At 33.1% G+C, this 22,127-nt stretch overlaps 2 protein-coding genes across 4 annotated transcripts; one reads left to right on the forward strand and one right to left on the reverse strand.

The window, feature by feature from the left end:
* On the forward strand, positions 1-12,503 carry LOC125586044 (glutathione S-transferase T3-like). The gene is made up of 3 exons (XM_048755831.1): positions 1-26; positions 456-1,252; positions 12,289-12,503. The coding sequence occupies exons 1-3, from the start codon at positions 1-3 to the stop codon at positions 12,501-12,503; spliced, it is 1,038 nt and encodes a 345-aa protein (XP_048611788.1).
* A 5,747-nt stretch (positions 12,504-18,250) lies between these two features.
* Positions 18,251-21,576, reverse strand: LOC111213212. 3 transcript variants are annotated; one of them, XM_022714899.2, is made up of 4 exons: positions 21,301-21,576; positions 20,984-21,101; positions 20,793-20,908; positions 18,251-20,550 (listed from the first exon to the last, which is right to left on the reverse strand). In XM_022714899.2, exon 4 carries the CDS (start codon positions 19,931-19,933, stop codon positions 18,902-18,904), a length of 1,032 nt encoding a protein of 343 aa, XP_022570620.1. In that variant the 5' UTR covers positions 19,934-20,550; positions 20,793-20,908; positions 20,984-21,101; positions 21,301-21,576; the 3' UTR covers positions 18,251-18,901. The 3 variants fall into 3 exon arrangements, with proteins under 3 accessions (XP_022570620.1, XP_048610853.1, XP_048610852.1); XM_048754896.1 differs by having other exon boundaries at positions 20,793-21,101; positions 21,317-21,576; XM_048754895.1 differs by having other exon boundaries at positions 20,793-21,101.
* Between the last annotated feature and the right edge of the window lie 551 nt (positions 21,577-22,127).

A 22,127-nucleotide genomic window follows, 5' to 3' on the forward strand; every position in this document is an offset into this window, starting at 1 on the left:
ATGGGTGTGATGAATGCTTCTGTTAGGTAGTTTAACTCTGATGAAAGCGTGTTATGACTGTGTGGTAGATAATAAATTTGTTAGATACATGTCTAATCATCTCTACTCAACTAAAATGAAAGCTCTCAAGTCTTCTTCTATTTTCCTGTATTAAGACGATCTTCTTCTCTTCTCCTGTATTTAAACCGCTTGTTTCTCTCTTTCTTTCATCTTGAAACATATTTCTTCTGCTTCCTCTCCTCTTTTCCTCTCCTTTTTTCATGTATTTAAACCGCTTATTTCTCTCTTTCTTTTCATCTTGAAACCCATTTCTTCTGCTTCCTCTCTTCTCTCACATACTAGGATATGGATTCTAGTAATCCATTTAGTCAGACATCCAATTTTGTTGATCTGTTGAACAGTTAACAAAATACTGACTTTCCTGAAACCTATCCGTATGCAAGTTTTTCACATAGATCATCACAACTCCCTAGGCAAACTTCAAGCTTCTGTGAAGTCTCAACGATAGCGCGTAGAGAAAGAAAGAAATGGACAGTCACTGATGATCTTGTGCTCATTAGCGCATGGCTAAACACGAGCAAAGACCCTGTGGTGGGCAATGAGCAGAAAGCATGTGCATTCTGGCAGCGCATTGCAGTGTACTTTGCAGCAAGTCCGAAGGTGAAAAGAGGTGAAACCCAAGAGGCCATTCAGTGCAAGCAAAAGTGGCAGAAGATGAATGATCTTGTGTGCAAGTTTTGTGGAGCTTATGCGGCTGCAACAAGGCAGAAAACAAGTGGCCAGAACGAGGCTGATACTGTTAAACTTGCACACGAAATCTTCTACAATGATCACAAGATTAAATTTAATCTTCACCATGCTTGGGAGGAGCTAAGGAATGACCAGAAATGGTGTGAAATTGCTAGTTCCAAGATTGATGGAAGCGGAAAGAAGAGAAAGTATGACGATGGAGCACAATCTGAAAGCTCTCAAGCAACTTCCAATCTCGGAGATCAACCAACGAACCGTCCTCCTGGTGTCAAGGCTGGGAAAGGAGCATCTGGTAAGAGAAGTATAGCGGATCACCAGGCTGTCACTCACTTTCAGACCATGTGTTCTATTAAGGAGAAAGATTTGGCAGTTAAGGAGAAAGATTTGGCGGTTAAGGAGAGAGTTTCGAAGATGTCTTTGCTTGACAGTCTCATTTCCAAAAAAGATTCACTTTCTGAAGCTGAAAAAGCTCTAAAGCAGAAGTTACTAACGGAGATGCTTAGTAATTAGTGCCACTTGTTCTGTTTTTCTAGGTTTCATGTTCTGTTTGTCATCAAGGTTTCATGTTGTCTTTAAGTTGCCCTAATTATGTATGTTAGTTCAAGCTGAAAAATGTATGAGTCTCTGTTCTTGTATAATTATAAAAAAGTTTCTTCTGTTCTCTGTTTCATGTTATGTGTTGTATGTCTTTATGTTTCACGTTTTAATAATTGTGTGTGATGTGTTTCTGTTTCTTTGTGCAGAGAAATGAAGAGAGTGTCTGTTTGTGTCACAAGTGGACACAAGATGCACGTTCAGTCACAAGAGCATGCAGAGATATGAAGAGAAGTTTGTTTGTTTGTGTCACGAGCTGTGTATGTGGGCTTCTCAAAGTCACGAGTGTGTCTTATTATGTAAATATTATCTTTGCTTTTTCTAGGTTGTTGTTTTCCTATAGTCACGAGTGTAATATGTTATGTCTTTTGTTATATAAAAGGTTCATTCACGAAGCATTTGAATCAGAAATTCCTCTTCTCTTCTTCTCACCAACTACAAAAGAATAAATCGTTGCTTCTTCTCCTTCTCTCCCAAAGTTTCATTCTTTACTAAGTTTTTTTCTCCGAAAGTCTCTCCTTGAAACTATTTTTTTTTAAAAAACTTTCCATCTCTTCATCACAAATATGGCTTCTTCATCACATAACACTTTTGAGGGAGAGGGAGTTGATGATGAAACGTTTGATCAATATTTCGATCAAACGTTTGAAAATTTATCCATTGAGTGTGATCGAGAAGTCGGAAGAAAAAAAAGAAAAAAACGAGTCCATATCGAACGGAATCGTGAAGAAGGCGATGCACGTTTATGGAAAAATTATTTCAGTGAAACTCCGACATATCCTGAAAATCTCTTCCGACGACGATTTAGAATGAACAGGTCATTGTTCATGCGTATTGTTCATGGACTCTCCAATGAAGTTGAATACTTTCGAAAAAAGAAGATGCTCTCGGAAGGCTTAGTCTCTCTGCACTTCAAAAGTGTACAGCCGCCATTCGTGTTTTGGCCTATGGTTCTGCGGCTGATGTTGTTGACGAATACCTCCGCCTTGGTGAAACTACCGCTCGAGCATGTGTGGAACATTTTGTAGAAGGAGTAATAAATTTATTCGACGATGAGTATCTAAGAAGACCAACACCGGCTGATCTTCAACGTCTACTTTATATTGGTGAGCAACGTGGATTTCCCGGGATGATAGGAAGCATCAATTGTATGCATTGGGAGTGAAAGAATTGTCCCACCGCTTGGAAAGGATAATATTCACGTGGTTCGGGGAAACCCACAATCTTTTTAGAGGCGGTCGCTTCGTATGATCTTTGGATATGGCATGCGTTTTTTGGACCTCCAGGTACCTTAAATGATATCAATGTTCTTGATCGCTCACCTGTTTTTGATGACATTATATAAGGTCAAGCTCCGCAAGTTACTTACTCTGTCAATGGAAGAGAGTATCATATGGCTTACTATCTCACCGATAGTATTTATCCGAAATGGACAATTTTTATCCAATCTATTTCAATACCACAAGGTCTGAAAGCGACTTTATTTGCTCAATATCAAGAAGCTGTCCGAAAAGATGTCGAGCGTGCTTTTGGAGTATTGCAAGCTCGTTTGGCCATTGTTAAAAATCCAGCACTTTTTTGGGATAAAGACAAAATTTGGAGGATTATGGGAGCATGTATCATACTCCATAATATGATAGTAGAAGACGAACGAGATGGATACAGTCATTTTAATGTTTCAGAGTTCCAACCAGAACAAGACACCGGAACTTCACAGGTCGATCTCACGTATTCTACAGATATACCTTCAAATATCACTAATATGATGGGTGTTCGAACTAGAATTCGTGATAGACAAATGCATCAACAGCTCAAAGCTGATTTGGTTGAACATTTGTGGAGTAAATTTGGACGTGATGAAGACAAGAACTGAGTTTGAAAAGTTTCTTTCAAAATATTCTCGATTATTGTACTAGCCTTTATTTTTATTTTTTCTTTTTTAAATCTATGTTTTAAATGTTATCTTTTAATATGTTTTTTAATAAATAAATTTTATCTTTAAAAAAAAAAATTAGAAACCTTAATTAAAAAACTCCCATTGGACCGCTAAAAATGATAGTTTCTTAACAACAATCCTTAACCCCACTTAAGTAGAGTTAAAATATTAAATAATCACTAAAAACCCCCTTAAGGATCGAGGGATAATTATGCTCTTAGAGTTTGAACAGTGTTACGTTAATTTTTTTTTTAATATTTCTTTTGTTTTAGTGAATGGTAGACTTGTAAATAAGTCTTCTTCTTCCTCGGTTTCGTGAAACAGAAAAAAATAGACGATGCAGGAACAAGATTCAACTTTATTTTGTTTAGAACGAGATCTCAATCCCCTTTGGATTTTGTCTCCACCTCTCACTTTTTCTCTTGATTTCGTGACAAATGCTTTCGATTAGGATTCAGACCAAAGGATCTTGGGCTTAATTGCGTAAAACGTTTTGGATCTAGGCGCCCGCGTTTCACAAATACACTGGATACGCGGAAACAATTCGCCTTACCGCACAGAGCACCCGATCAGACCCTTTTCGCCACGGCCATGCTCCGCTCACCGTATACGCGTCCTAGTAATCGTCAACTCGCCCGTGTTTTCGAACACGGCTTTTAACTACTCGAGTGACGTGTTTATTTTTTTTAATGTCTTTTTTTTTCCAACGAGGGCTTTAATTGAGTTCTTACAACTGAATTCGGACGAATAGCGATCATCAAATAATGGAAAAATGATTGCTCACTACATGAAGTATTGGCCATCACATAGCTAACCTTGTAAACTAAACTAATATATACTTAGTCACACGAAGTATATCTTATGCATGACAACATAAACTGATGCGGATGTTAGAGATCGTTTAAATATATTTTTTCAACAACTAAAGTATGATCGACCTGACTATAATTTAATCACACTTAGATTTTGACCCACATTTTCAAAACGTAAGAATATTTTTAACAAAATCTAATTTACAAAATCAATATTTTTTATAAGTAGTATTTTAACATTTTTATTTTAGTGTATTTAAAAACTATATAATTGTATTATTTTTAGTTTCATTAATCTGTTTTGTTATGAACTTTTAATAAGTAATGTTTTAACATTTTTATTTTTGTGTTTTAACCTTTTTTATTTTAGTGTATTTTAAAACTATATAATTATATTATTTTTATGTTTATTAATCTGTTTTGTTTTTTAATTATATTAATCTATTTGTTATGAACTTTTAATAAAAAAAAATGTAATTCGTTTGATTAATTGTGTGATATATACTTCTTTGATAATTTTTTAATTATGAAACTTATTTTCTGTCAATTTATTAACTTTAACATTTTATTTGCTTAAAACTTATGTGATGTCAACTTAAACCAAACATAATCTTGCGTATATAATTAGAAATTATATACTTTTAAGAATAAAAATAATCAAAGAATAGGAATCTAATGTGAAAGTTTTACTAAGTTTAAATGAATTGAATTTTTGTTTATGAAAAAATATATAAAATAATTCATTAACTTAATAATTTCATATTAAACAAATATAATATTAAAGTCAATAAATTGACATCAAAGAAGTTTTATAATAATTTGTTTTTATCAAATAAGTATATATCACACAGTTAATCAAACGAATTAAATAAATTTTATTAAAAGTTCATGCCAAAACAGATTAAAAGAATTAAAAACTATTTTAAATAATATCTTATATTTTTTATATTTAATAAAAATAAAAATAATACAATAATATTTTTTTCAAATACACTAAATAAAAAATTTACGCTTTTAGATTTTGTTAAAAAATATTTTTACGCTTTTAAAACACGGATCAAAATCTAATTTAGGTAAATTACCGTCAGGTATGTAACATTTCAATTGATGAAACGAGATATTGAAACGGTCTCCGACACATAATTTTTTGGATGAATGAAATTAAACTCGTGATGTTAACTATATAACATCGTAAAGTTGAGAGATCTTGTCGTGCATAATATATACTTCATGTACCTAAGTATACATTTGTTTAGTTTCTCATTTCCCATTTTTGTATCTTTATAGGTTTGTATTACTTTATCACCAATGTTCTTGGGTATAATTTGATTTTGTATATTCTCGTCTTTTAATCTGGTTGAGATCGTCTCTTTTTCTAACTAACATCTAGAGCTGTAGAAGTTTCTGTAGGAACCTTATTTTACTACCATAAGACAACTGATATTTGTAAATAATAATAAGAAAATAAATTAAAATTACAATATCGAAATACAAGAATAAAGAAGAATTGCAGAATCGAGATGATTAATCTCTTTCCTTAAATCTTTAAATGCCCTGTAGTGTGACGGTTTCATAGCGCTCAGATTCCCACGATACAACTGCAGCATTGTTTATGTTTACCGTCATTGAAAATCAGAATCTATCGAACCTAATTTTGTGTTGCACTCTTTGACACAAAAAAATTAAAAAGAAAAAAAAAATGACTTTTCAATATGGGAGAACATTTTGTGTTGTGTTGATCTTCTCCGTCCCAAATGCTTGGAAGCATTTATATAGGAAGAGGGAAAATGAGGACACCATTCATACGTTTAATACAAAACTTTATGTTATGATTTCATTCTTTCAAAACCACAACAAAACGTAAGATGTGTAATTATGGGGAATTTAAGTTACATATCATAATGAAAATTTATTTCCATTGCGTGCTTGGACGAGAGTAGTACTAGGATGGATGACCTCCCGGAAAGTCCTCGTGTTGCACCCCTTTAAAAAAAAAAAATTATTTCCATTGACTACGACTATGTAACTTTCAAGCAAAAGAACATTATTACTAATTTTGATAAAATCAAAGTTAATAATATATTTTGCAATGGGTTCACATTTTTATATTTAAACAAATATAAAAGATAACCATGAATATGAATTAACCTTATCAGACATAATATCTAATAAATTTAAATCCAAATTCAAACCCAAATATCCAAAGTGATATATTTGCTAATTTTATACTTAGCCAAATTTAAGACTTTACAAGCTTTGTAAGACATTCACTTTGGACCTCCATTTCTCATTCAAAACCAACTCTGATTTTGACATGTGGTTACACTATTTCAAAGTGTCCACGGTTATTCCGACGAACGTCTTCGCCCGAAAACTTTACCGAAAATGGTCTTAAACCATCTCGTTGAAAACGAGTTCCAACAATTTCAACACATGTTTTCTTATCATGATTATTATTACATCTATTGAAAGAACACCTAAACAAGTTCCATAGCGTTATGCTTTTACCCTGATTCAGAAGATCAAAAGTATATCATTTATACAGTGCAATGATCTATTATATTGTTTGATGTGTCTCATTACGGATAGATCTTCCACCTCTATATCCCATAGACATTAAAGCAAGTTCTTTATGCATGTTTGGAATGCTTAACCTACATAGTGTGGACCCGAAAATCTCAGACCAGTTTACTGAAATACCAAGCAGTGAAATATCAAATCATTAATTTGTTCTGAGGGGCCTTCGGACCCGATACGATCCCGGCTTCGATTCCGATTGACCACTGGAGAATTAACATTTTGACATCGCAAACATGAGACTGACACGTGGACCGATAACGTAAGCTGCAAACATGTGGCTACTCCGGACCCACCTTTAAGGTGGAGGCCCTGATACTTCCGTATAATAGAAAAACGAATATATATATCAAACCGTTAATTTGTTCATGAACACCAACTCAATATCAACCTTTCGACAATGAATTGGGATGCATCGAATTTGTCAGAATAGAGTAAATATATAAACACATACATCCAAAAAATTTATTAATTTCACCAATTCTGAAATTCACATGCTTTGATGCTGATATGAAAGAATTTTTCTCTCTGGCTATTGCAACGATCTACAAAGGTAGGGTGGTCGTTCGGGTACCCGTTCGGGCTCGGGTCGGGTATTTCGGATTTTCGGGTATAGAGGTATAGAACCCGTACGGGTATTTCTGTACTTTGGGTCGGGTTCGAGTATTTTTAGTTCGGGTTCGGTTATTTCGGATCGGGTTCGGATATTTAGATTTTGAAATTTTTTTAAAAAATTTTCATTTCTCAAATTTCTTGTATTAAAAAATATAACTTTCACTTAACTAATTTTTTTATTTTGATAGATTGAATGGTTAATAGATTTGAACATAAAATTTTGAAACTAAAAAAAACATTAATTTGGTTATTGTTTTTAAATTTTGGATGTAACTTTTTGTTAATTATTGAAATAAAAAGTTTGACATGCATTTTAAGTGAGTAGCAAATCATTTTCTTGGTAATTCTATGTATATCATATGAACTTAAAGTATGTATAGTATCAATATAAATATTTTATATAAAATGAGAGATGTAAACTAGAAATATATGGTTAATTATACATATGTTCAGTTATCTTCGGATACCCGTTCGGGTTTGGATATCCAATCTCTCCTAATTCAATACCCCTTCGGATATTTTGCTACTTCGGTTCAGATTTCGGTTCAGGTTTTTCGGATCAGGTTCGGGTGTGGCTTCAGATATCGGGTAAAGTGCTCACCCCTATACGAAGGTATACATGAAACCATGACATTGTATCATATATCAAATATATATTATTTTAATATTAAACAATAATAATAATACTATATCTGGATATAAGTTTCTTATCACTTTTGAAAAACTGTAGTTTTCAAAACTTTAAATATAGGTATACACTAGAATGTGACCCACATTTTTAAAACGCGGATATTTTTCTTTTGCAAGTCTCATATAAATGTGTCAAATATTTGAACTTTCATGTTTCATGTAAATAAAATGAATTTAATTAGCAAGCTATTATGTCATTATATTTATAACAATATCAACCTGAATACTTATCATATATTCTCTATATATGTTTTAAACTTACAGATATTTATCGTATCTATACTATTAAAAGATGATCATTCTAAAAAATCTACTTAAACAAAGTTGTTGCATCCTTTCACTAGCTAATAATATTTTGATCTTACCGTAAATTTCGACTAACAATAAGTTATCTTATACTTTTCTAACAATCATTTGGTCAATACTTTTATTTATTAGGCCACATTTTTTAAACGGTTACTAAAATCCCTTCAAAGTGTCGGAACTTTTATTTCACCCTTTTCATTTGCTAAACGGTTATGTAAAATATTAAATTGATACAAATATTCCATCTACGAGAACAAGGTATCATACACTATATTTAAAAATATTTTGAAAAAAAAACCATACTCATATATATATTAGTACGCTGATATGTTCAAAATTCCAAATCTATACTAGTAAAAAAGAATCATTTTCAAAAATCTATATAAACAAAGTTGTTGCACAATTTCATTAACTAATAAAGCTTTGAACTTACCTTATATTTCTCTAACAATCATTTAGCCAATACTTTTATTTATTAGGCCACATTTTTTAAACGGTTACGTAAAATTCCTTCAAAGGGTCGGAACTTATATTTCACCCTTTTTTATTTGCTTAACGGTTACGTAAATATTAAGATTGCTAAAGATATTCCATATACGAGAACAAGGTGTCGTACACTATCTTTAAAAATATTAAACAAACCCCACACACTCATATATTAGTATGCTGATATGTTCAAAATTCTAAAAACTCAATATTTTGGTCTATGTAAACACTACTCCCTCTGTTTTTAAAATATGCATATTCTAGACTTTTCACTTATCTTAAGAAAACTCATTAAATATGCATTGTTTTTTGTGAATAACAATTTTTCATAACTTTTACCAAATAGAAATTCAATAAACACCATTAATTTTTTTGAAACTTACAATTTTTCATAAAATCATACATTGAAAAAGTAAAAAATGTATCTTTTTGAAACAATTTTTTTCCAGAACATACATCTTTTTGAGAAGAGAGGGAGTATGATACTAGATGATAATCCGCGCACATGCGAAGAGAAAGTTTATACTAATTTGTGTTCATTAAAAGGTTTTAACATTTTGCAACTTTACAATCTTTATCGATTGTAAAATGACGAATACAAATGTTGGTCTCTTAAATGTATTATCGTTGTTGAAGAGTTAATGTATTACATCTCATTTTAATTATTTTTAATACTTCATATGCATAAAAACCAGATAGGCAACATCAATTATAAAATGATAAAAAAGATTAGGTTTTCTGCCCTCGATTTGCTTACTATTGACTCTTCATAAGTGATTTTATTTTCTACCTCTATAAAATTGTGTTTTTTTCTCGTTTCTGTTTCAATGATATGAGTTTTGTTTTTTTTCTTTTTAAACTTTTTTCTGTGAATTCGGTGAATTACATAAGTGTCAATTTAAAAAGATGGACATCCATAAAAATTAGTTTCACTCCAGATACATATCTAAGAATCAAATTTTTGAAGAAAATCACCGGCAAACTCAATTCAAAAATTAGTATTCATATCTAATATATCAAGTTGTTATAGAATATAAGTGCATATTCAAAATATAAATGCATGTCTAGTATATTCACCAGTTCGGTCTAAAAATCATCGAATTTTAGAACGACAAAACAAATTACTTATTTTATTAACCTACGCTATTGAGTTTTAGTTACTTAAAAGTATACTGATAAAAATATATATAATACTTTATCATTCTAGTGTATGTAACATATGTATAAACTAAGAACTGTTTGATTTATTAGATTTATTACAGATAAACTAGAAAACATAATAAATAGTTCAAATCTCTTATTCTTACAATTATAATAGCTTGATAAAGTATTAGGGAGAAACAATTATTAGACGAATGATCAAATCTCTCATTTTTTTGAACAAACTCAAAGGGAGTCTTGTCATAATATTTCATTAAAGCTTTTTAGGAATAAAAATCAAAACTAAAATATTTAGTCTGAATGAAATAATATATATAGTGCTTTCAATATTAAAAATTATTTCGATTTGAAGAAGTGTATTTATGGGATTGTCATGAACAAATAACATATTAGAAACCACCTATTTAAAAAATAATTTGTATAAATAAAATTATATACATTAGAGTAAGCACATAAATCAAAACCAATAACTTTTGTTTATTTAGAATCATGTTTTTGGAAAATAAATAAAAACAATCATTTTATTTACTTTATGGTATACAATTAAACTTTAGTGATAGTGATATATATATATATAGTATATTTTAATATACATATTTATTATTGACACTTTCTGCTCATAAGATTTTATTAACATTTGCATGTTTGATGTAACAAAAATTAAACCGTTAATCACAAAACTTTTAACCTGAGATTTATCGATACAAATTTCAAAATTAAAACATTCATATCTCAATAATTTTACAATGTAAACTTTTAAATTAACATATTTATATATTTTTATATAGTGTATAATTTAATATAAATGATATTAATATATATAATATGAATATCTATTAATGAGACTAATATTCATATGATTTATGATCATTTGTATCTTGTTTGAACAAAAATAGTTAAACCATTGATCACAACATTTTCAGTGTGAAGCTTTTACATTTTTTAATAATTTATAGTCGTTTTAAAAAATTCAAAATATAACATATATGAAAAATCTTTTTTCTAATTATATGCTTAATGTGATTGTTTAATTTTTTTAATAATATAATATTAAACACAAAAGAGAGAGGATAATTTTTTTTTTATCAAATATGTATTATTCATAATCATTAATTGTCATATATATGTTAATTATATTAGGTAATTCCATAGCTTTTATTTAAGGAAATAATTGAGAATATTATTTTGTACACTACTAATCAATTTGATAGTTAGTTTAATAAAAAACATATTTTATATTTATGTGGACCGACTTATTTTTCTAAGGATTCTAAGAATCATCATAGTGATGACACGTGGCTTACGAAAACATGTTGTAATGCTACATGGTTAATATATAGGGAATTTTAACCAATCTTGCAATGAAAAACACTATTATTTATACTACCAATTCAATATAATATAAAAGTACACTATGTTATTAACTCGTGAAGATAAATTATGATAGGTATAGCTTTAATTCGAAAATAACCTTATCAACAATATACTGCAATTGAAAAATTATACTAGAATAAATTTATAAATAATATCATATATATTATCATTCCAAAATTAGTGTGTACGTACAAAAAAATGTGTTACCCAAAATTGTTATACCAAATTTGACCACTTATAGATCCGCTAACTATTTTAATATTTCATAAAATAAGTAACTTAAAATTTTGAGCATTCAAAAATATCTTAAAATTATCATAAAAATCCAAAATAAATAAAAATATAAACTTATAATAGGTGATTAATAAAGAAACTAATAGTGTCATATCAACTGATTTTTTCCTACCACTATTTTCATATTCTCCGAATAACATATTGAAAAAATTCATCGAAGTCGAAGGAATTATAGTTTATTCAATTTATGTAATGTTAAAAAGTATATGAGTAATTTAATCAATTTTTTTATTTTTTTATGTTTTATATCGGATCAACCGGCATCAGTTGCGGATTAATAGCGGGTTTTTGGATTTTTACCGTATTTTTACAATAGTTTGTTTCATTAAATCCAAACCAGACTATATACGGGTCATTGGATCTATCGGTTTGGCCATAAGTCTAGATCGGATATGAAAATACTGTTTAAAACTGAAACATTATAATATAACAACTTTTAAATTATTTATTTCTAATAAAACTTTACAAATTCATTCAAATTTTATCAAACGGTCAACAAAAAAATATCTGCTCTTTCCAAGCGCGGATCAAAATCTAGTTTTACATTACAAAAGATGAATCTTTGTTTAGTCAATTAAGCAATCTTGTCTTTTCTTGTGTCAACATAAGTTTTATTTCCTGTAAATTTTTGATATTAGTTATCTTTCTCTCGATGGATCTTGACTCTTATATGTTTGTTGGTGTTTGTTTCAGTCTCTGGATTTTCTGGAAATGTGGCAACTGCGCGAAGCCAAGTCTCTGTGGGAATGGATTTGCTCACTGGCTCTACCGTTATGATTCCTACTGTTATTTGTGGAACTTGCACGGTTGTTGGCAAGTGTAACATTTGTGAAACTATGGCAAGTGTTCTTGATACTTTTGATGCGCTCATGCGGTGTACTGAGACGGCGTTGGTAGCGTGTTTCTGATATTTGTTCTTTTTCTCTCAATGGGTCTTGAATCTTATATATTTGTTTCAGTCTCACGGTAGCAGAAGATATTAACACTTCCTCCAACATGGCACCCTGAGATTCTATAAAGACAAAAGGTAAATTATGTTCCTTATTGTTTGGGCATGTTCGTTTCTCCATCCAGATGGCTCATCTGGATGGAGATGAGAGTTTTGTTTGTTTAGGCACTAAAAGTGCAACTCTTCCTGATGGATCATCAGGATGACTTTCAAAAATTTAGGTTCATTTTAAAGTTCATTCAGCTGAACCAATTTGAACCATTTGGATGGAGATGGTTCATTCAATATGGTATAATGTCTATTATACCCTTGATGTAATTTACAAATTACAAACCTAAACATAATATTATTTTGTCATACACGAAAAAAGACAAAACCACAAAAACGCATTTTTCCGCGAAAATCTAAAAACGAATTTTTCACGTCAAAACCCTAAAAACGCATTTCCGGACAAAATTACAAAAACGTGTTTTAATGCCAAAATCACAAAAACGCGTTTTCACGCCAAAACCCCAAAAAGACTTTTCAGCCAAACACAAAACAAGTTTTCCGCGAAAACCACAAAACGTGTTTTCCCGCCATAACGTGTTTTCCCGCCAAAACCGCAAAATGTGTTTTCTCATCAAAATGCATTTCCCGTCAAAACTGCAAAACACGTTTTCTCCTGAAAACCGTAAAACATGGAAAACCGTAAAACATGTTTTCACGCCAAAACGCATTTTCCGGCGAAAATCGTGAAAACGTGTCTTCCCGCGAAAACTGCCAAACGTATTTTCCCGCCAAAACACATTTTCCACGAAACCCGAAAAATGTGTTTTCATGCCAAAACCGCAAAAACGTGTTTTCCCGCCAAAACTGCAAAAAAGTGTTTTTCCGCCAAAACCGTAAAACGTGTTTTCTCGCCAAAACCGAAAATTGTCGTTTTCCTGCTAAAACCGAAAAATCTTGCTTTCCCGCCAAAACCCAGCCAAAACCAAAAAAATTCATTTTCCCGCCAAAACCAAAAAAATTTCATTTTCCCACCAAAACCGAAAACCGTGCTTTCCCGCCAAACCAAAAATCTTGCTTCTCCGCCAAAACCGCAAAAAAACGTGTTTACCCACCAAACCACAAAACGTGTTTTCTCGCCAAAACTGAAATTTGTCATTTTTCGCAAAAACCGAAAAATTTCGTTTTCCCCCAAAACCGAAAAATCTCATTTTCCTGCCAAAACCGAAAAACGTGTTTTCCTGCTTAAACCGAAAAATCTCGTTTTCCCGCCAAAACCGCAAAAATGTGTTTTCCCGCCAAAAATGCGTTTTCTCGCCAAAATCAAAAATTGTATTTTCCCGCCAAAATCGAAAAATCTCGTTTTCCTGTCAAAATCGAAAAATCTCGTTTTCCTGTCAAAACCGAAAAATCTCGTTTTCCGCCAAAACCGAAGTTACAGTCGGTTTATTATTAATACTCTTTTTAGTTTGAAACTTTAAGTTTTTTTTTCAAATTTGTTTATCAATTTTTTTGGTTTATTAGAAGTTATTATTGTAGTATAATTTTAACATATGATTAAATCAACACAAGGGTATTTTGGTAATTTATTTACTAAACTCATTTAGATGGAAATAAAAATAAACAAACAAACATAAGATCCATTTAGATGATTCATCTAGATGAGCTATTTGAATGGACAAACAAACAGTCACAAAAATCTGAATGGATCATTTGGATAGATCATACAAATGAATCATCTGGATAGAGATGAAAAATGCTGAAACGAACAGGCCCTTTATCTATACTTTCTTTTCTAGATTGAGTCATTGTAATTGGGGTTTTGCATAGGGCAAACAAGCGATGATCTTACAATATACCTAAGGGAAAAAAGGTTCGACGTTACAAGACAAAGTTCTTGTCGCAGGTAAGATATTGTAGTCTCATATGAGCTTATCACAACAGAGTTTGTATCACAAAAGAGTTGTGTTTCTTCCACTAGGCTGTTGATGAGACACTTTGGGTCAAACATTCTCACTTTTCCGGAAGCAAATACTGACGTCAAAATGAAGGTGAGTACATAAAATGGTTTCAACCTATGATATAATCCAAATACACGAGTTATGTGAAACACAAAACACTTTTCTAAATTCACCTTTTGCTTTATTCGAAGGTTGAAAAGTTTTGACATGATTTAGGAATTTCCACATGGACCCTGAAGTTTACCCGGATCCTAAAAAATTTGAACCTTCTTGATGGGATGTAAGTTAGATTTCTCTTCTTGCGTTATTGGTGCCAAAGAATGTTTGTTTCATTTGAATATTGTAGCAAGTAAAAATATAGTACGCCTGTGATTTTTCAGAAGGGCTTCATCCCAAGCTGGTGCTTTCTTTTCTTTTGGTGCAAGGATATGATCTTCCTAAGCTCGATATTTTAATCTTTCATCACTGATTAATTTCCTTCTTAAATATAAGTAATTCTTGCAAATTTTTAATCTTTGAAATGTCATTCCTTCTGTATTATGCTGAAAACATCCATGGAGATACTCATGTTGGCATGGTGAAACGGAGCAACATCGAATGTCCAGTGGTATACTTGCCACATACCACACCAACTGATAAATGCTTGGTAAGTATCAGATATCAGTAAAACATGAATCTCATCTTTCTCATTAAGCTCAAAAGGAGATAATGTTCCATTGAGTTAAACCTTTCTTCCGTTCAAAACTTATGAGGCTACTTAAGTATGTTCCATGAAACAAGGCTATTTTTCTTTTCATAGGTATTTTATTTTGTAAAACTCTTTTATCGTCTTCCGCGCTACGCGCGGATAATTGGCTTTAATACAATCTTAATTTCCTATCATTTAACATAAATTAAGAGATGGGAGATGACATGTACTAATTTTGGTTGCTTAAATGTTGCATGTAGCTTTAGTTTGTTCCTTTTTAAATTGTACAAAGATTGTATTTTATAAGTTTGCCAAAATACCAAAACTGAGTTCAGAATACAACAGTTTGTTAAACTTTGAAATCTTAATTTCAGTTGGATTTTTTAAAAGATCATCCTCTGGATTATATTGGTGTTTAATGCGTTCTTAAAATAAAATTGCGTCGCCGCTGACAAAGCGAGCATTAATTTCCTTGTAAATAAAAGGCATTACATTTTAAGTTGTTATTTTTACATTTATATTTAACGGATAATGTTTTTCGGCAACTTCATATTTCCAATTGTTTCTGTTTTTCAGTTCCCAAAATAGATATACTTGGTTGTCTCATAGTGAAAAATCTTTACAATCGTTGGTCTATAATATAGTTTCATATAAGATGTAACATAAGTTAGAAATATAAATTTTATGTTTTGCATGCATCTGTTTTAAAGCAACTAACTCTATGTTTTTTTCAGTTTATGGACTGTGGCGATTAATTTATTGCATCATGCTATTTTTTTAACTATATTTGCTTTAGCTTGTGTAATTAATTGACTATTTTAATTTATTTTGTTTGGGAAGATGACGATATTATTACCCCAGAAGATCGGTGTTGTGAACTTAAATGTTAAATATAAATGATATGAATGTGTACATTAATTTGGAAAGATTTGAGGATTTTTAAATAAATAACTTTTATAAACATTAAGTCGTCTTATAAATCGGTAAGTAACTGATAGATTAAATATTATTAGTTTGATATTTCTATGAGAATTAAATCCAAAAAAAGTTCAAAAAGACTAATTGATCATCTTTGTAAAAGTAATTTAAAAAAAATCTTTTAGAATATTTAACATTTACAGTTTTAACTATTGAATAACCACAATGTATCCAGCAATTAAAATCCCAAAATTTAAACTGTATAATGAAAATGCAACAATTTCAAATACTATGGTGAACTTTAGATTTTGTTTTTACATTTATAAGTCAAAAAAATATACACTACATACGGTAAAATAGTGGTGAATATAACTTTACATTTTGGATGTATTTAGTCACAAAAAGAAGAAGATTTGAACTGTACATTTGTAAATCAACATAATCTACACCATATTCTGATCTATAACTTTATAAAGAAGAAATTAAATTGTCGTCATGGACATGTTGAAAAGCCTAAATTTTAATGTTAAATAGTTTTCAAATAATATAATAACATTAAAATAATTAAGTAAAATACTTATATAGAAAGTTTGTGCAAATAATGCAGAATTAGTTACATAAAACAATCATTATTTGATTTGTTTCTATAGAGAAATAGAATCAACTCAAGATACATCACACAATGCCTAGAAATGTTTTCTAAAAGTAAAATATTAACCAATATACTTTATGAGGATTTTATGTTCAAACTCTAGGCAAAAGTTTGTAAACAAAATATTAGTTACATAAGAGAAGACGATGATTGTTCATAAAAGAACTTTCAAAGGTGTATGCTTCCAAGTTCCAATTTTAAACCTTCATAGTTGTCTTTATTGTAGAATTGCGTATAATGCTCTGAATCTTTGTTCAACTGCAAAGTCTCTGAAGCAAATAGAGTATCTCCTCAATGCCAGCTCAGCAAATGAAGACTTCACCAAGCTTATCAATACCCCCACCTTTGAAAAGAAGCTTGACCCCAAGCTTCTATGTATAGCACTGCTTTGTTTTTGAACTTAAACCACCAATTCTTGCTTCTCCATCGGTGCCAAATGTTGTGAACTCTTTGTAGTATAGTCCGAGCTAATGACAGACCCAACAGAACCAAAACTCTGAAGCACACATTGTCCTGCCGCAACACAATGAATCCACTGTGCAGCTTCTGAAGTAGATGTGGTCTCTGTATCTCTGAAAACTTTTGATATGATCCCAAGTAAAAATGGACCACTGTACCCATGTAACACAGCGAGAGTAAGCCCAGTGTGTCCGCTTCACTATTCAGTGTGCCCCTATGAAGCATGAGATCATAAAATTGGTCTTCGGACTCAGTAACTTTAACAGCAAATGGTTGTAACTGCTGAAACCTCCACTTATGTTTCAGTTGGAACGTAACATCACTCGCCATAAGCTCTTTTAGCTCGTGTTGTCGCATCTCCACACTGCCCATGTCATCACTTAGCTCGTCAGCCACAAAGATATGTATCTCAATGTCAAGCCAACTTTGTAGCTGCATACAACCCATCCCCCTGACTTACAGTCTTTTTCTTTCTTTCCAGCAATGCCACATGTGAGAACCGAAATTCGCACTGTCGATTTACGTTTAAATTAGGAAACTAGGAAAACCCTAATTTCCCAGAGGTTCCGGATCTCTGCGAGAGCCAACGGCAAGTGACCAAATATATGCGGAAATCATGAAAAGATAACAAACGAGTTTAGAGAAAACAGTAGATCTTATTTCGAGTCCGCGTGAGAGAGTTGCGATCATTACAAGAGATCATAAAAGCTTTGGCCTCAAAGGCTGTCAGCGAGTTACCTAGTTCTAGCGGCCTAAAAGCTCAAACCTAGTTGACTCGCAGCTCGATAACAAAAGACGAAGAAAATACAGAAAAGGTTTTTGATTGATTTCAGACTGAACCTTATGAAAGGCTGCCTACGTACCCCTTTCGAGGATCAAGCCGAACGTAGTTCAAGAGTGAACCAAGAGATCGAACTGCTTGTGCACGTTTGTCTGGTAATCGGGTGCCAGTCATGGAAACAGAGCATGTCGAGAATAATGCCTCAGAGTTTCTAAGTGCCGAGAGTTCTGAGTCTAAAAAGTTGTCTCTCATGCCTCTCGCCTAGGACTCCTTATATACTCGCTCCTAGGTCGGTTTACGCTTTTCCCCTTCTGCCCATAAGCCGTCATAGCCTAAAGATATTCCATTTTTCCCAATCTTCGTAATTATCTTCAAAATTTCGTATTTATCTGCGGAAACTTGATATTTATCTTTCTTTGTGAACCAAGCTAAACCGTCCCACGGTTTACGGGCTGCTGGTTAAGAAATCGTAAGGTGGGTTTCGAGTCATGCCTTAGGTCCCTTTGGGCTGTCTTTCGACTTGAAGCGTTTATTACGACTTCTTTCGATAAAAACAAACTTTCCGCGGTTTTTATCGTAAAGTTTGATTGATGACTTCGAATGGCGGAAAACATGAAATGGGTTCGCTACGGTCTTCGGGAGACAGCATCGAAGGGTAGACGAGAATGCATGGATTCGTGTCGTATCGACGTTTCGGAAGAGCTCGGTCGCTACGTAGCGACCGAACGGAATGCACGCTCGTTCGCTACGTAGCGACCGAGTGGGACGGACGCTCGGTCGCTACGTAGCGTCCGGCCGGGACAGACGCTCAGTCGATACGTAGCGACCGTGCGACCTTTTTTGAGCTTTTCTCCGATGTCTCGTGTTTCTTCCGCAGGGCTCTTCGTAAGAATAAATCTTTTCCGAAGAATTATTTTTCGTAAAAACGTTCATGCCGATTTTTACGGACTTTCAGACATTGATTCCGTCGTGACCGATTTTGACCCCAACACGACACAGCAAAATAATCTTCCTTAACAACCACAGCAAAGTAACAGCCAAGTTGATTCAATGGCAAATCGTTTAACTTCTCAGGTGCATACGACCTCTGTGTAAACTTGAATGACCCAGCCACATACAATTTTTCCTGGTGGTGTCGTTCCTTCTGAACTGTGTGATCAGTTCTTCTCGCAAGGAACTGACGTCGAGAGCATAAAGTCCCTCGAGAAACCCCCATCTCTTTATTTCTCAGACTAACATCAGATCTCTTAATCAGACCAGCATCACCTTTACCGGAAATACTCACCAAAGCATCCGAAGAATTCTTAAGAACATAACACATTCCCTTGTTTTTCTTCACATGTGTGCAACCCATTTGAACCTTATACTTCAACAACAATGGGCTCGTTATATTCTGTAGCCAATCAACTCTTTCTGAATTCACCATTTCGAAACATAGAAACTGATCGTGTAGTGTGAGTTTTGTCATCTCAGATTTATACTTCCACTGGCAAGACTTCAAGAATTGTTTCTCCTTTCTCCTTTGCAGCCAGCACCCTCGATGTTCTTCCTGAGATGCAGTGTACTGGACATGCTTCTTTTGTCTCTCCTTTCCCATGTTCCTCCTTTTAAACTTGAATTTCCAAGATTTGAAACACTTATTGTGCTTTTTAGTACATCTGATCTCTGGATACCTGTCCTCAGACGGCTCGTGTGCGCAATGAAATTTATTCAAAGCTGTCTCCGGATCAATCTTAGGACATGCTTCCTTCCCTAACACCACTTCTGGTGAAAATGGACTCTTGACCTCTCTTTGGAGCGCTTCAATCTGAACCACAGTATGTGTTGAAATCAATTCTTTCTCTCCACATGATTCTCGCACCTGAAGTCCCTGACGTTGTGCTTGCTCCACTTGCTTAAACATTGGAATACAAACAAAAGGATGTGATCTCTGTTTTTCCATCGTCTCAGTCTTCTTCACAGGTGTGATAGCTTCTGTCTCACACGTCAATACAGTCCCATTGATTCCGATCCAGACGCCACTTGATTCTTCGATCCTCTCACCGTCGGAGTCAACACTTCACCCGAACGTTGGAATCAGCCAAAGCACCAACGCGATGTTCCGACTTCTCGCGTTTGATTCGAGCCACACGATCCAAACTCACCGTCACCGTCGCAGCGGTCGAACCGCTCACCGCACCAATTGATAGAGTTTTACCTATCGATTCTCTTGTAACAACTCAATCACAACACTCCAAACACTTTATTGAATCAATGAGATAAGAACTACACTTTGGATCTCGAACCGTTGAGATGCGTCAGCTTAACCCGAGCACAATCTCCTCAAGAACACTGGCTTAACCCAGCTGCTCTCCACTCAAGTCTCGCGACTCAATTTTAAATCCAAAGCTATCTTTCCGAAAGGACGATCATGTGCTTTTATACTTGATTCTTTGTTCAACTGCAAAGTCTCTGAAGCAAATAGAGTATCTCCTCAATGCCAGCTCAGCAAATGAAGACTTCACCAAGCTTATCAATCGCTTACATGAATCGTCCTCTTCTTCGTGTCCAGAGTTTCACCTGCATATTATGCCAACATATAAGAAAAGACCCACAGATTGTATAACTTTTCTCAGGAAAAATCCTGCTACTTTCTCTTAAAGGCTGTTTGAATTCAACTCTTCGAACAACAATTCTTTGGGAGATTGGGACAGAACACCACAATTAAACATACAACAAAACAACTAAGTCAAAATCATTGTTTAATCAAGGACCCAAAGACAAACTAACAGCAACACTAATGAAATTAACTTTGAATTAACCTGATTGGGAACCACAACCGACGGTTCATTATCATTGTTGGATCCACTGGCTGGAACACCTTTGCTTATATCCTGCTGCGTCGGTGGCCTAACACCACCGCAGAAGCGTCTTTTTCCTTTCATAGAAAAGTATTAAGCCACATAGTATGAGCAAGGTTTAGGAAATATTGAGACAGTGAGCAGCAAAGCACATTCAAATTGAGGTAAGATGTATTTGATATGTCCTATGCGGAGTTTCCTTGCTTGATTCACAGTTTGTTCGCTGCTCCAAAACTGCGTCTCGAACTTTTTCTGATTAAGTCTCTGTTCCTGCAAACGAAGATTAGTGGTTAAATTCTGTCAACAGTATTCTTAGCCAAAACACAAAAGTTTTCTTGCAACATCACTGCAGATAAATAGTGTTTTTTAAATGTAAAAAAAAGGCGAAATTCAATCCACAATAACAAAAAAAAAGATGAAGAAACATATGAGATTCTGATCAAGAAAGAATTAGAAGAGTTAAGAGTACAGGGTGAACAGGAGACTTTCTGGTGGTTCTAACAGGGTTCATGGCCATAATCTTCAATTGTAGATTTTGTTCAACTGTAAGATTCGATGAAAGTATTAAAAATGAGGAGAAACCAAGGGAAGTGGAAAGGAGTGGCGATGATAACGTAGATTTACAGAGAGATGAAACAATAAAAAAACTGAAGAGTTGATGGATTTTTGTCGGCTACCCACAGGATTTTTGGAAGATGGGTTTAAACTGGGCCACTGCAAAATATTAGAAATCCAGACTAATGACCTAGTATCGCCTTTCTCGAATAAAAGCTGGAATGACGTGGCCATTTATAACTCTCTGATTTCCTAATTTTTTTAAACGACGTGGACACCCTATATGTTGAACATATTAGGCTTTTAGTATTATAACGTGCTTTGATAAATGGAAATACTAAAAGCAGTTCCTGATTACAAAGTTACCTCTTGACATTCTCAAAATCTTAGTCTGGAAATTAAACATGCTATTAGCATATCATAAGCTGTAAAGAAGATCATTTTTTTTTAAAGAGAACTGTAAAGAAGACAGAAGTAAAGATGAACATTACTCGAGTATACCACCATTAGACCTGATACAGGTCCAATCTTGAATCTTTAGATCTTGAGACAAGAAACTCACCGAGAAGTCATTGCATTAGGAAACAAACACCTCTTAAGTTTAAAAATTGCCATAGAATTGGTTAGCTATCAAAACTTAACAACCTCTTGGACAAGAAGAATGATAATGAACGTCCAAAGAGCTCTCATGTAATTTTGGTTAATCTAGATCCTAGAAATGATGTTTTTTTTTTGGACAAA

This window comes from Brassica napus, chromosome C4 (assembly GCF_020379485.1).
Source record: "Brassica napus cultivar Da-Ae chromosome C4, Da-Ae, whole genome shotgun sequence".
Taxonomy (NCBI): Eukaryota; Viridiplantae; Streptophyta; class Magnoliopsida; order Brassicales; family Brassicaceae; genus Brassica; species Brassica napus.